The sequence below is a fragment of the Spermophilus citellus genome (assembly GCF_964194105.1).
Source record: "Spermophilus citellus genome assembly, chromosome: 3".
Classification (NCBI taxonomy): domain Eukaryota; kingdom Metazoa; phylum Chordata; class Mammalia; order Rodentia; family Sciuridae; genus Spermophilus; species Spermophilus citellus.
This window is the reverse complement of record NC_138184.1, coordinates 177,914,945-177,931,300: the sequence shown is the minus strand read 5'-3', so window position 1 is coordinate 177,931,300 and position 16,356 is coordinate 177,914,945. Positions and strand designations below refer to the sequence as shown.

The window sequence follows — 16,356 nt, the reverse complement described above, 5'->3', positions numbered from 1 at the left end:
CACTGCACTTCCTTTCTGTAGGTGCCTCCCTTCCATCTCCCTTTCTTCAAAGGGAGTTCTCACTGCATTGTAAAGACTTGGTATTATTGTTCCTATACCCAATTAACTTCAGTCCCTGGTCTTCCAACAAATGCAGCAAACATCACAAAATCAGAACAACCTAATAAAAGTCTATCCGAAAGAACCATGAACTAAATACAGCTTCATTCTTAGCTCCTGCCCAGTTCTGACTCCCTTGACTACAATTACCTGAGATGTTTGATCCCTTTAATTAGGAACCCTTCATTCTTCTTTTATCCCTTTATTCTGATAGTTGAAGAAGCTTTAGCAGTGGCATGTTCCAAAATTGGCCCTCAAGATGCTACCTCCCCCTGAGGAAACATAGAGATTTAGATAACAAGGGAGAGAATAAAGAATTTGAAGCAATATGAAATCCTTATTTTATTTCTGAACCTTTTAATATAAATTGAGACCTTATACCATGTAGAGCTAACTTGTAGGAGCCAACCAGTCTACCATTACCCTTTCTGTCTGGACCATTTTAGGAACATGAAAATGTATGTGCTAAGTGAGGTTGCTAACTGCTTCCTGGACAGCACTTGGAACTTAGGACCTCCAAATTGCTTTGACACCTATGAACAAGAAGTAAGAGCAAGCTTTTAATGCGTGAGATGTGTTACAGTTCTGAGAACTGACAACTTGAACTGATTTGGTTGTGTATATATATTTAAGTGATAGCCATATTACTTAAAATGAAGCAGATTGCCTCCTGGCCTCCGCCTTTTACGTCGATGGTTGAGTTTTTGTTCTCGACACTTAACAAGGGAAGAGCTATCTCTATATTGTTATCACCAAAGAATTGTTTGAAATCATCCTGAACAGTCTTAAAAAGTACTGCTTTTCTTAACCTATATACACAGTTTAAGTGTCAGATTCTCTGTGTAGTGGGCTTTTTTTTTCTTTTTCTTTCTTTTTTTTTTTTTAACTTTTGTTTGTTGGTAGGAGGAAAGGTAGCAGGGAAGGTACAGACATGGAACTAATTGAATCTGGGGGTAAAAACTCTGCTGAGAGCCTGTGGATTATGAATTGAGTAGCTGCAGCAGCAGGATCTCAGGCAAAGGTATTGGAGTGCAGTCAGTGTGACAGGAAGCTTATTTTGGTGTTTTTTTTTTTTTTTCTGTGCCTTGCCTTGTCCTTGACAATTACTCCAGGGGACTGGAGAGGGAGAGGTGTCTGAAGTTTCCCATCTGGAAAACTTCTCAGCATTCCTGCCTAGGGTCCTAGAGACTAGGGATGAAGATGACCCAGTAGATGAGATAGTCTGGTCTCATGTCTCTGACCCAGCTGTCTGTCCCGCATGTCTACACTGAGCCCCACTTTATCTGCTACCCAGGTATGTTGCTAGTAGATAGAGCTTGTTTTTGTTCTAAAGCCCCACCAGAACCACTATTTTGTCTCTTGTGTGGTTTGATCAGTAAAAACTGTGTTGAAATTTTAGGGAGCAGTATTTTAAAGCAGAGGTATTTAGATTTAAATACTATAAAAGAGGTCTTTGAATAAATATAGAAAATAAAGTCATAACCCACTGGTCTTGGCCAGTTTCACTATAAGAAAGAGGGATGGATGTTGTGATTGACTTCCTTTCACCTTTGGATAGAATGACAATATTTTCATTGCCATCAGGGAACTTATTTATAGCCCAGTAGTCATCCCCACGCTGTTTTTCTGATATTTTGTCCAGATTTTCTTTCCCCTAATAATTACACCCCCAGCTTCAGGCTAAGCATTTTCCCTCCTTTCTTGTGTTTACACCTTTCAAATATTTGCAGATTGTTATCGTGTCACCCTCTTAGTCACCGCTCAGCCGAGCTGTACAGATTTAGCACCTTTTATCTTCCCTTTAAAGGCAGGCCTCCCGCCCCTGAGTCATTTTCCCCTGCTCTCTTTAAGTGTGCTCCAGTTTTCTGCATTTCCATGTGGCCATGTAGCCTCCTACTGCTGATCATAGGTCATACATGGGAATTATTTTCCTCTTCTGTTATATTGGAAGCTAAGCATCTCTCCTGTGCCCCAGCCATGGTTCTTCCAGATGTTGATGCTCAGCATTAATTGCTTTATCTCTGGATTTAAACTGCATTTTCCAGATGTGCCAGTTTAAAGACCAGTGGGGTATATAGGTATAACTATGCTGTGTTTCTTATCCTTGAAGTGTATTATGTAACCATGGGAAAGTGGGATGTGTGTAGTTAAGGATTTTGTAGGTCCCTCTCCTGGATTGCTCTAGGCCTCATTCAGGGTCTATGATCCTGCCAGTTCAAAGTATTTTTCATTCAGTACATCTGCAGTGTCTCTGTGTGCTAGACAGTGTGTTGGATGTAGGAAAGAACACAGAATCTGAATATGACACAGTACTCACCCTCAGAAGCAATTTCTGTTTTAGTTTGAGTTTTATTTCATTTTAAAATACAAGATTCTCACAGACCAGCTCATGTTGGCAATGAGGGGAGAGAGCAGGTTTACCAGAACATCCATTAAAATAACAGGATTCAGGCTGGGGTTGTGGCTTAGCAGTAGAGCACTCACCTAGCACATGCAAGGCCCTAGGTTCAATCCTCAGTACCATGTATAAATAAATAAATAAATAAATAAATAAATAAATAAATAAATAAATAAATAGATGTCTTGTGTTCAACTACAACTAAAAAATAAATATACTTTAAAAAAAAAAAAAAAAGGATTCTAGGTAGGGTGAGGTCTCACAGACCCTGGAACCTGGAATTTGACTTTGGGTCTGAAAGGGTCCAGGGAATCTCCATTGTTAATGCAGAGTAGTCCCCTCTGATCACTGCCTCCTTCCTCTGGCTCTTGAATGGGCTTCTGTTTTATATACTGCCCCTTTCCAATTCCAGAAAGAGCATCATGTTGGTTCACTTGGTAGCTACCATTTCTGTTTGGCCAGAGCTTTTTTCTTTTCTGGTGCTGGGGATGGAACCTAAGACCTCATGCTTGCTTGGTAAACTCTCTGTCTCTTAGCTACCCCCCCCCCCCCAGCCCCAGAGTTTTTCCTTATTGCCTGTCTCACTGCAGATTGGCTTTCTTGGAATCTGATGTAGTGGTACCTCTGCCTCCCCTCCCTGCTACTTCCCACCATCTGCTCCTACTTCCTATTCCCAGCTGTGGAGAGAGAAAAGAACAGAGGCCACAGTCATATGCTGGGAAAAGTAGTTGCCCAAGGCTATCTCCGAGTAAGGGATGTGGCATGATGGGCCCAATGATTGACTCTCCACTGCATTCTGCCTACAGTCTCCCAGACAGGCATGCATCTGCCTAGCATAATCCAATTATCTATCACATGTTAACACTCTGCAGCCTATAGGACAAATGGTAACATCGGTCACTACTAACATACCTTATAGAGTGGGAGAAGGCAGTAGTCTTTTCTAGCAGGTAATTGAGCTTCATGAGCATACAGGGTGCCCTCCCACCTTCCAGCATGTGCCTAGTGCAGAAGTGGATTGATGAAATGGAAGGAGGCAATGTCTGGTGAGCTATGGAGTTCTTAGATATATCCTAGGTGGACAGAAGGCAGGTTCTGCCACCCCTGTACCACAGCAGGGAGAACACAGTGGACATGCAGAAAGCACCATCGACTAATCCTTCAAACTGGCTTTTGTTTCCACTAGTTTTGTTTCCTTCTGCTAATGTCTGGCCTTTTGTTTGCTGGACTAAGTGCCATACTGTCACTTCTGGCCAGGGCAGATTTGCCATACTTCCCCTTGGCTCCCACTGCCTGTTAGAGGAAAAAGTGGACATGCTTTGAGTCCTGAGGCTTAATTATCATAAAATTCAACATACAGTGTAAAATATTCAGTGCAATACATAACCTTCACATAGCCATCAATAGAATCTCTTATATAGCCATTATCTTGTCATTAACAAAAATTTGTTCTTCTTGTTCCAAAACTGGCAAGCCAAAGTGTTTTGTGTTAATTGACCTAGTTAGTCAATGTCTCTAAGTGTATAATTTTTTTTTTAATAGAATGATTACTCCTTAGCCCAACATTTTAAGTTTGAAAGGAGGCACCCTATACTCCATGAGTCAGGCGTTGGGTGAGGAATTTCAAAAGGGCATGATCAAAATTATAGGATTTTATGGCCGGGTGAGCCTTTGCAGATCCTTTATTTTATAGACAGAGACTGTGAGCCTGGAGAAGTTGAATGGTTTGTCAGTGGCAGAGCAGAAACCAGAACCACAGTACGCTGACAGTGATGAAGTTTCTCTCCCTAAGTCCAACAGACATCAGGCAAAATGCTTTTTTGTTTTTGTTTTTATTATGTTTTGTTTTTATTTACTTGGTCAACCATTCATATTCTGGAAAGCTTAGAAAAAGTGTGGAAAGTAATGAGCTTTTACCTATGTGCAGATGTGTCTGTAGGGTTTTAATGAGGCCTGGGAGCCATATGAAACTGGAGGGAGAGCATGTGTCGCCTGCTTCCTCTGTCTCTGCCTTGGTAGAACTCAGCTAAGTAGGCCCGTGGGTTCTCTCTTCATGGTGGCACAGCCCATGATAGGAAAGGAAAATGCTCAAGAATGCTTAGGATGGTAAGCATAATTTTTCTCTTTTTCATTAAAACAAAATATTTTTGTTTCTCGAATGGAGGCAAAGCCAGGAACTTAACTCTGCACCTGTGGCATTGGAAGCGCAGCTGAGTCCGCATGCCCTTATTAGCAGGCAGTGCCACACTGGCTGCATTATCAGAAAAGATGGCTATTAGTGGTAATATGCAGGATCCAAAATTACAGGCACTTCCTCACCTGGCTAAGGAGGGCTTCTGGAACTCTGGTGAGATCTCACTTTGTGTTTACAGTCGGCCCCTATAGCTCTCCAGAGTTGGCCCCTGAGGAGCTCTCCATTGCCGCCCTGCCCACCTGCAACAGCCTTGGGTTTGCTGTTTGAGAACCTACCTTTTATTTCCTTCTGTTTTATCTTTTTTGGTTAAAGTCCATTCTTTCAGTGAGAAAGTGGCCCAGCGAGTACAGCAGCCTGGCAGTGTGTGCCTCGCCTAAGTGAAGGTACAGCATGCTCTAGGTAGCAGTGGGCACTGAACTTCTAGCCGCAGCAACTGCCTTGCTAGCAATAGGAGGCTTGCACTTGCATGGTCTCCTCTCTGTCAGTGGACAATGTGTTCTTTGCCCTTTTGATCCCTCAGGACGAAAGCAAATCTGGAGGCTGGCAAATTCTGGTCTTCATATCTCATTTTCTGCCAGGGTTTCTTTAACTGTGTATTGTGCACCACTAAGGGTCTTAAATCAGTTAATGTCATAGCCATATTTTTTTCTTCAATGTTATGAAGCAGAAGAGAGACTATCATGTAATATATTTAGTCAAGTTTAACCATTGTTGCACCAGGCATGGTGGCACACACCTGTAATCCCAACTGCTCTGGAGGCTGAGGCAGGAGGATTTCGAGCTGTGAGCAAGCCTCAGCAGCTTAGCAAAGTGCTAAGCAACTCAGTGAGACCCTCTCTCTAAATAAAATACACAAAAGGGCTGGGGGTGTGGCTCAGTGGTTGAGTGCCCGAGTTCAATCCCCAGTACCCCCCCCCGCCCGCCAAAAAAAAAGATTAACCATTGCTTTGTGGATACTTTATATATGTGGTGTATGTGTTCATATGTTAATGTGTATTTGGGGCATAATTAAAATTAAAAGTCTGAAAAACCTTTATCTACAGATGTAACTTGGCTCAACAAATTTCTAACACACATTCAGATATCATAAAATCCTTCATGTTCTCCTGGCTTAGACTTTGAACCTTGGTCTGATAATAGGTCCCCTGTCCTCACTCCAGCAGCTCCCTGTGTGGTATCCCACCTGGGGCCCCCTTGACCCTTGGCAAGGGATTATTTCAGAGAAGACAGGTCAACAAGAAATTCCTTTCCCTTTTCTTGCACATATGTCTGACAGAAATTGATGCAAATAGATGTTTATTTATTTCCATTTTAAAGAGGGCAGAGAAACAGCCTGCTTCACTGACAAATGGAGCCCAGCTGCTGGACGTGGAGAAACAATGTTAACAAAGGCCCTCTTTCCTCTCCATCCACGCAGAGTGCTGTGGTTTGGTTTCCCTGGCCTATTGAGCCATCATGTTTTCTCAGTTTAATCACTTGGTGGTTCTCAGGATTCAGAGAATGCTGCTGGATCTCTACAGCTTGACCAGGTTCTTGCTATTTCAGGATACCAAGAAGGTGACAGCGGAGTTGAGTAGATACTCATTCAGCGAAGCTCTGAAGTCTTTGGTACCCTCCTAGTGAAAGTTTTTTCCCTCCGTTCCTACTGCCCCCTACCTTGTCTGGCCCCAGTGCATAGCAGCCCCACCCACAGAGCACCCCAGCTCTGTTGCAAGGGTCAGAAAAAGAGTGAACACTTGCTTTTGCATTATTCTTGTTTCTGCAGCAAGACTTTATGTATGGGTATGTGGCAAAATAGTTCAACGGAATCATTTATTTTTTCTCTCTGGCAATTCTGCTCTTGCTTAGTTTGCAGATATAAAATGAAAAGTGGTGTTGGCCATTGGTGTTGTGAAAAACATAGGCTATCTTTCATTCCTTTTTATTTACTCTAGCCTTGTCTCTCCCTTCAGGGTTAATCTCAGGCTCTTTGGCTCCTGAGTTTCTTGCCTACTTGTACAAAAATAAGTTCCACCTTCCTGCAGCCTGGTATATCCTGAAATGATATAAGGAATGAGACAGCCTTGGTGAATTTCTCAAACTGTGACACTCGAGTAGAACCTTCAGCTTTCCCATCTTTGCAAAGGTGGGAGAGTGGTCACTGCTGCCAGCTCTTCCTGTTCCCCTGCGGCTGGCTCTCTCTTGCCACTGCCCTCCCAACCTATGGTAGTGTTGCAGATGATCGGTTCTATTTACAAAGCTTACAGGTTCAGAGGGAAAGTTCTATTCTTCATCTGCTGAGAAACCAAGATGTAGACTAGTGACTTTCTTTGTGATCTTGAATCTATACCCTGGACGCAAATATGAGCAGCTACCTAGCTTTATCTATAAGCAGATGTACTTTCTGTCCCAGCAGTGGCAGGACCTCTTCTCCTCAGAGTGCCTATTTGTAGTAGCCTAAGTGCCCTGCTTCTGGTCTCCCAAGGTCAAGTGTAATGTCCCTTCACTTGGGCTGTTTGTGAATAAGTACTCCTCATTCTGTGTTATTGCAGCAAGAGGGACCACAAGCCATTTGGAGACACAGACACTCAGTGTACCCTCTCTCTGATTTTCATCATTTTCTTTTTCTGTGTCTCTAGCCCAGTGCAGCTTTTTGCTTTATAATTACAGCTATAGTATGAATTACTTTGAAATATTTATAAGTCTTACTCACATATCAAAATGTAACATTTTATGATCTGTCACGGACAGTCACTATTAGTGATAAATGTATTTTCAAAGTGAGTGATTGAATCAAAGAAAGAAAAGACAGTCTGTGTTAATGAGCGCTTATCTTGTTAAAAAAAAAAAGAAGAAAAAGGGAAAAAATACTATTTCTGGATACAAACAAGTATAAAGAATAGGTTTCTTAGCCTCGGGAATCTTAGAGGATAGTTAGAGAGTCAAAGAAGGCTTTGAGATTTTGAACATGGGATTGCTGAGAGCAATGATAATAATGTTATAATAGCTATATTGTACCTTTCCATGTGTCGGGCATTGTTCTGACATTTTTACACATATAATCTATTTTACATGCATAATCTCTCCCTAGTGCATACCTTGTATTGTAAAGTAGACGTGTTATTATGTTTCTCTACAAATAGGGGAACTGAGATTTTGTTCAGAAGTTTGGCCTTCATGAAGCCAAAAAGTAGCAGAGGTGGGATATGAACCCAGGTCTCTCTGGCTGTAGACACCTGAGACTTCATCAGTATTCTGTTCTTTTCTGTCTCATATTCAGACTGAAAGCCTGATGGTATTAGGGTCCAAAATACAATCAAAGGACAGAGGTGGGGAAGCTTATTTGAAGAAGAAAATGACACTGAATTAACACTTTAGAATTTGATGTGAGAGACAATAAAGGAGAAAATTCTGGAGTCAGCTGCTATGGCTCTGGGGAGGTACAGTGTCTGGGTTGGCAGTGTCACTTTGGTGAGAGTTTTTTTGATGATGCTGAACACTCATAAGGAATGAGGGGCACAAGTCTTGGGGTGTGGTTGTGTTCCTTCCCACTTCCTTGGACTGCTCCTTTCCCCAGGTGCTCTGGGTAATTCCCACATGCTGTGGCTAAGAGCCCCTCCCCTTCATGCTGCTGCCAGATTTTCCCACCTGCAAGAACTACACCCCTCCTCTCACTTCTCCCTGCATCTACCTTAGTGACAGATCAGATAGAATGCACACCTAACACCTGCCATGTTGGAGGCATCAGGGGACTATCCTTGGTGGACAGCAGGCCTAGTTGGGACCCTTTTCATCACAGATTCTATTTTTCTCCTGATAACAGGCATCGAATGCCCCAGAGGAGCCCGAAACCTCCCGGGGTTGGTGCAGGAAGGAGAGCCATTCAGCGAGGAAGCCACACTTTTCACCAAGGAGCTGGTGCTGCAGCGAGAGGTAGGACTTCTTCCAGTTGTTTCCTGTGTGGGAGATAACTGGGTTCCCCTCGTCTGACTTTTTTTTTTTGCCAACTCAGAGTGGTCACTTTTTCCACTGCCCAGCCTTGCACGTCTATGAGCTATTCTTGTGTCTGCCTCCATCTTATTTCCTTGAGCCTTGCATCATTGGCCAGCCACTCCCAAATGGCTCAACTCCACTGGTGGCCTGGGATGTGTGAACACCAGGCCAGCCAGCCAGGATCCTGATGCAGAGAGCCTCCAGCTTTGCAGTCCTCCTCCTTGGCGAATTAGCCTGAGCTGCCTGCCTCCAGCTGGATTTAGAAGCTTGACTAACCCTGTCAGGGGCCAATTTTCTTTGAACATTTATTTGTATCTTTGAGTAATTGCATTTTCTGTAGCGGGTTTTCTGACTTAATTTAATTGTATTTCTGTTTCTGCCTGTTGGGCTGGCTCTTGCAGGACAGAGCCAGCCTCTCAGTTGCTGTGGGGCCCTTCTACCTGCTCATTTTGCTCCACTCTTTGTCAACAGATCCATCTTCTTTTCAGGACTAGGCCAGCTGTTCATCCTGCTATGTCATGGCCACCAGAAAAGAGCAGTAGGTATGGGCCAGCACTTGAGATTTGGGATCTGCCTTTGTCCCTATTTTTTTTACAGTCAGGTCTGTCAGGTGGCTTCAGCTTTCATGCAATATCATAACATGGCACAGAACTGCATGCAGTGTGGTCTTAAAGGATTTCTCTCTTATGGATCTCAGATCCTGGGAACAGATGCGTTTGGTATCTTTAGGATGTTCAGTGATTTAAAAAAAAAAAAAAAAAAAAAACCTGTGTAGAAGTTTCAGAGTGTCCTTTAGACTTGAATTGCTACCAAACACATAGGTGTGAGAGATGTGGGAGCCTAGCCTGAGTGCTGGTGTCAGGTTCCCTTGCCCTTCAGAGAACCACCACTTGGATTTTTAACCAAGCAGTATTCTTTCTGTTGGTTGCCACCTCTTTGGGAGTTCTCTAGCACTTGCCTTTGTATTTTGTGAAAGAAACAAATTCCTAATTCTCAATTCAAGAGATCTGAGTTCCATTTCCCAAACATGAACTGCAACTACTTGGTGTTATTGCATCCACTTTGTTGCTATCTACACAGTGGTTGGAGTACTTAATGTATCATGAGACTCACATTGCTCTCTGATTTGTTTTTATTAAGATGTATTTCTACATGTGAAGCAGAAATCCTTAATATTAACAGGCCTACCTGTCCCCACCCCCATCGTTTCCCAACTCTACAATGTAGCTTGAATTTTTACCAATTAAAGATAGCTCCCTGCTACAGAAGTGTTTCAAGACTCCACTCTAGTTGTCTATCAGAACATGGTGCAGTTTTTGAAATGGCCCAGGGATTAGGTGGAAGGGGCCAGTAGTGTAGAAATTCTCTCTCTTATTTTGTTGGCCTGGATATTGAACTCCAAAGAGTAGCTGTTGGAAAAAGAAGAAGGCTCCACTTGAGTTCATGACTAGAAGATACCACAGAGGAAGCAGCACCAGGTGCTTGCTTACTTCTTGTGCTTCGGCTAGAGGGATGGAACCCCTTGGTTAGATTACCTAAGGCATTTGTTGGAAGTGTGCACAATCTGCTATAGAAATAAAATTTCTTACGAGTCATACTCCTCTGTTTTTTTCACAGCTCCCAAAATTTCTTAACTCTTGTTCTCCCAGCCACTTTTCTTCTTGATCTTATTTCTGGCCCTCTGGTGATATCCAAAAGGACAGGGGTCAAAAAGAATACTGACCACCTAAAAGGAATGAGTGGCCCAGTGTTCTTCTACTGTTGGACAGCTACTGTGACCTTACCTCTGTCTGTGTAGTCTTCATATTTACCAATGAAAAAGTCGAAGTTTTTCCCCACCTTCTTTGATGCCCCTGGCATATGAGCTTGCAAATTCTTATTCGAATCCAAAGTTTATATTTATCTTTCTTGATTGTAGTAGCCCAGTCTTTGATAGCCACATAGAGAGGTCTCTTGGTAAAGAACATTGCTACGTTTCTTTGTGGCTTATGTGATGATTTGGGCAAGCTGCTTTGAAGGACCATTATCCAGAGGAGACATGAGTATGACATAAGCTATGAATGAGACAAGATGTTGAGTAAAGAAACCAGTTGTGGGCATTTGCCTTCATAGGATGAATGAGAAAACGGTTTTTCAACAGTGTCAGAGTGAAGAGGGGATTTGTTTTGTAAGAGCTTTATTCATTTCATTTTACCTGAGTAGCACCATCACCTTTATTCTGTAACTCGTCTTGGGAACGGTTTTCTTTGCTCTTCCCCAACCCCCACCCCCAATAAAGGATCTGATGCACAGGTACCCACTTCTCACCCTTAGAAGAAATGGCTATGTAAGTGCAGGGAGGCAGCATGTGGGCCTGCTGCCTTCACCCCAGGTTGCCTTACCTGCAGGACAGCCTCCATTGTGCCGATTTTCCCTCCAAGAACTCTGGAGTCAAGCCACTTCTGGGTCACCACAGTTGAACTGGCTTTTTGTGCCTTGTGCCTGTTCCCTTGGTAATCAAGCATAACCAGCTTGATTGGTTGTTCTGATTGGTGCCCCATCTCTTCCCTTGAATTTGCTAAACATTTGTTGATATTGTCTTATTTTTGGCCAGGTCTTCTTTCCACTGCATGCTTTCCCCAGTTACTGTTATCACGTTACAGGAAAAGAGAAACCCACAGAGGCCTGATTGTCACATGAAAGCATAAGCTGACTGGAGAAGGATGTAGATGGGGAGGGACTGTGTAATGGTCACTGTCCCTATGCCCTGGGTTCCCAGGAAGGGAATGGGAAGCTCGCTTACAGTGTGCCTTCACTTAAGTGTGTTGTCCAGGCTTTCTATGGGCAACGCAGGAATTTCTGCCTGTCTCCTCCCCTGTTTTGAATGAGAAAGAATTACCTTTCTATCCTATATCCTCATGTGGAGGCTGAGAGTGTCAGACAAGGTTTTTCTCTGTTTTCAGATGGCCCCCATTATCTTGAGGCCTGATCACCCTACTCTTCTGACACTGCATCAGACTGACCTGGCACAAAGCTACTGACATTTCCAGCCACCATTCAGTTACATTTTCCTGACACCTTTCCTTACACTTCTTTTTCTCCCTGTGCTACGTGGTGCTGCTTCTCTTCAGCTACTGGCTCCTGTTGGCTTTGGTTCTCCTCCCTGAGTTGGACATCCGGGAAACCTGTTCCAGTTCAGTGGTCTGGGAGTTCTGGTGGTGCTTGCCAGCCTCAGGGCAGGAGGAATGATAATCTAATTCTCTTTGTGACCTTGAAACCCAGAGCAGCCATGGAACTTAGAGGACTTCAGACTTAATCTTTATTCATTTCATTTTACCTGAGTAGCACCTTCACTACTTTTATTCTGTAACCCATTTGGGGAATGGTTTTCTTTGCTCTCCCCCCACCCCCATCCCCAACAAGAATCTGATGCACAGGTACCTCCTACCCGCCCTTAGAAGAAAGGGCTATGTAAGTGCAGGGAGGCAGCATGTGGGCCCGAGGTCTTCATCCCAGGGAGGAGGAGGTCCAAGGAGTTCAGCATTTCTTGCTAGCCAGATTTAGGTGGTATATGGTATGGGTGGGCAAATCTGGTTCCCTACCAGCTCTTAAAATAAAGTTTTGTTGAAACAGCCATGTTAATTCTTTGTATATTGTCCATGGCTGCTTTCACATTATAGCTCAGTGCAACTCAGAGCTCAGTAGTTAAGACAGAAAAAATATGGTCTGAAAAGCCTAAAATATTTAGCAAAAAGTTTGCTGATAGCCTGTGGTGTAGAGTATGCTGAACTGCATTTAAATGGCTTGTGGTTGCCCTGAAAGTGGGGGTTGGCTCTCTCATCCCCTGCCATTGTGCTTGGGCTGCTGCTGAACCATACAACATGAGATGACTGAATCTATTGCTATAGCTGTGACTGTGAGCTGTGAGTGCTGTATCCCATTAGATAGCATGTGCTTGGTCACACACACACACACACACACACACACACACACACACCATACAGCTGCCTTTTTAAGGCAGTTTTCTGCCAACTGCCAAAGACAAGAAGATCTGGTGTAAGTTCCCAGATGGGTAATTGTGCCCGTTGCTAGCATCTTCCCAGAGGTAGTGATGAGAGATGGCATTAGCCAATGGATAGGTAACCAGCTTAACAGTGCAGACCCTAGGTTTTCACAGTCTAGTTATCATGTGGTCCTGGGTATGTGATTCTTTCTTGCCTTAGTGTTTCTGTCTAAAGATTAATCTAGCAGTCCAGACATCCTCTCCCTTTTGAGACCCTTGCCATGAATGTAGAAGTCATTTGGGATTCCCCGACTCTACCTTCCAGAAGGCCTGCCGACCAGCACACACTTTCCACCCATCACTGTATGCACAGCACTCTGGCTGCTGCTATGTTGGAGAAACCTGAGCTTTTAGAGAAGGGCCACAGGGTTAAATGAGATAAATGTCACAATTTAACTCTTTCTCTTCAGTTCCTAGCTGAGAAGGTACAGTTCCCAGCGAGAAGGAGGTTCTGGGGGTGGGGGTGATCATTTCCAAGGCCTTTCTTGATGACCCCTTTGTTCTTTCTGAGACCTGAGATATTGCCCCTTGCTATTGCCTGGGAAATGACCTTCTCATGCTGGACCAAAAACTCAGGCTTCCACCCTGACCTATTTCCCTTTCTTCCTTGCTGGCATCAAAAAAGGAAGATATCCCCCTGGGGAGCTCATTCTTTAGGCTGCAGTAGCCTGGGCCCAGCCCTGGTTTTCCTCTCTTCCCACCCCTGCATTTTTGAAAAAAAAGAGATAAATAAAAGTATTACAAGCAAGTGTTGCTGCTAGAAGAAGATGAATCTATGTATCTGGGAGTGTGGCCCCACCCTGATTACTAGTGTTTATTTAGGAAGGGTGTTACATCTGGGAAAGAAAACATAAAGGAGAAGTGGGTCTACTTCCTTCATTTTGGCTTCATGTTGTGCTGCATCCTTACAGAATCTAGATCTGTGTCCTCTACACCCCCAGCTTTCCCCCCTTAGTGCCCTCAAACACTGTGGAACATGCTCTCAGTCCTCCGGTTCCAGTTCCACCTGTCCCTGTGGAGGAAACACTTGTGGGGAGAAAGGGTAGCAAACTGGACCAAAGTGATGAGGATAGTTCAATCCCAGGGAAATTCTTGAGGGTAAAGAACACTTGGGCTGGGGATGTGGTTCAAGCAGTAGCATGCTCGCCTGGCATGCGTGCATCCCGGGTTCGATCCTCAGCACCACATACAAATGAAGATGTTGTGTCCGCCAAAAACTAAAAAAAAATAAAATAAAATTATCTCTCTCTCTTTCTCTCTCTCTCAAAAAGAAAAAAAAAAAAAAAAAAAGAACACTCGGCCTGGTGATGCCAGTGAAAACTGCTCTTCCATGCTCCCAGGTTGCCATGTCCCCAGAAGCCCTCATGAGCCACTAATAATTACCTGCTAGGAAAGCAAGCAGCTGCCCAGCCACGTTTCATTTATTGCACAAAGACACCTTATTCTAGCTTATCTCAGCCACTACCTAGGAAAATAGGAATACATTACAGTCAGCTTTCTAAACAGCTCCTTCTCCCATGGGCCTATTTGGGCTAAAGCTTTTCTCTACCTCCCCAACCACCTTTGACAGTTCACCTCCTATCAGTGGTCTTCAAGTGGTTTGCTGTGAGTTCATGGCTATTTTCTTCTAAGGGGGCTCCACTTTAAAAAACCACTTGTCTTATCCTGGTGATACTTAATTGTTTTGTAGCATTTTGTATTTTAAAAGTGTTTTTTTAGGTAGGTACAAAGGTGCATACCTACAATCCCAGGATTGCAAATTCAAGGCTACCCTTATCAACTTAGCAAGTCCTTGTCTCAAAAAAATAAATACATAAAAGGGCCTATGATGTAGCTCAGTGGTAAGGTGCCTCTGAGTTCAATCCTAGGACCTAAATAAATAGTTTTATATCCAGTATTTTCATCTCACATAAACCTATGAAAAAGAGATTAATCCCAGCCTTACATTTGAAGAAACTCCATTGCTCTTGCTTCTCTCCGTTGTTAGCTGTAGAACAAATATTAAAACTCAAATTTCTGCATTGCCAATCAAATGCTTTTTCTGTCCCAAATTTTGCCAGTTCTATTATTAGAAGGTAACCATTCTTAAGCCAGACATAGTGACGTACTCCTGTAATCTTAGCAGCTCAGGAGGCTGAGATAGGAGGATCAGGAGTTCAAAGCCAGCCTCAGCAATGATAAGGCACTAAGTAACTCAGTGAGACCTTGTCTCTAAATAAAATACAAAATAGGGCTGAGGATGTGGCTCAGTGGTCAAGTGCCCCCGAGTTCAACCCCTGATACCAAAAAAAAAAAAAAAAAAGAATGTAAACAATCTTTTGGCCATATTTTATCATTTTTCAGCTCTATATAGAGTGAGCTAGTAAAGGACTTTTCTGAAGGTCCAGCATTTACTGACATGGTTCCGTGAAACCTTCATTTCTGATTCTGGACACTTATTGACTGCAGGGGATTCAAGGGACTTGGTAGGGCCCTGCCTCCCATAAGTATTTATTCTGCTTTTGTCACAATTCTTACATCTTTTGATTTCCTGATTTCTGCTTTCTCTGATGTTTGGCTTTTCTTCTTACATAGTGATTACTGTATTTCCACTTGATAATTTATCTCCGTATTCCTATTTCTAATCTCTCTTAGAAGACAAATCTTAGTATGTCTGTGCATTTGTTTAAAAAGAGACATGCCTCCCTTTGCCCCTGGGATAAGCTCCCTGCCCTTGGTTTATACATACCCTTGATTATTTCTCTAGCCTCATGTCTCACCATTCACTTCATAATTTGCACCTTGTCAGAATGGGCCTATTAAACTCAGTTCCCACATATATAATATATAATAAGAAATATTCAAGTATTTGTTAAATCAACTACTTGACTTCCTGTAATTCCAGAGATTGGGAAGCAGGCCTATTCTATTGTCCTTTTTGGCTCTTTAGGAAACCTCGAAGCTCAGCATTTGTGGAAAAGAGAGGAAGACTTTGGAGCACTGAGGCTGCACATGTGGCTGCTAATTCAGGAACTGCTCATGAAAAATGTCATAATCAAGACCTGACTCTGTACTTACTATGAGTCTCTGACCTCCCTGGGTCTCCCTATCTATCCAGCCAGGACACTTAAAGGAAATAGTGATGTTTTGAAATTGTTCAGTGGTCATATGAGAGCTATTAGTGTCCCTTTGCATTCCTAATATAGGCTCCTCATCGCTGCTTCCCTGGGATGTTTCCCATCCTCTGCTTGGTTGATTAGACTATTAGGTGAAGGGATTATTTTCACATTTAAGCCAACAAATTCTCTTTTGAAGATGGGCTTTAAGATGATGTGAATATCAAGCTGTTATCTGCCACTCATAATCCCTTCATTTCTGGACTCCTGGTTCTTACCAAGTACTTGTACAAGATCCAGAAGGAGAGCCCTTAAGTCCCATTCCAGCCTCAAATGAAAATGGCATCACAAGGAGAAGAGGTTAGGTAAAAATTCAGAATGAGGATTGCAGCCTGTTTTCTCTTCCCCTGGCTATAGGGTCTCTCCTGTCAGCTTGTAAACTCCTAAGGTAGCTTAGTCTCTAGTCACCAGTGGCGTTCCCCAAGCAAGCTCAGCAATGTGTGCTGGCTCCAGTGGGATTCCTCTCTGCAAAGCTGCTGGCTCAGCTAGGCTGTTT

General features: G+C 43.2%; 1 protein-coding gene across 1 annotated transcript in view; it reads left to right on the top strand.

The window, feature by feature from the left end:
* The window catches only part of SND1 (staphylococcal nuclease and tudor domain containing 1), a 413,715-nt gene that overhangs the window by 309,545 nt on the left and 87,814 nt on the right, over positions 1-16,356 (top strand). Inside the window, exon 16 of the mRNA XM_081283716.1 lies at positions 8,494-8,603. Within this exon, the coding sequence (XP_081139842.1) occupies positions 8,494-8,603 (110 nt within the window). The remainder of the gene's footprint in view (positions 1-8,493; positions 8,604-16,356) is intronic.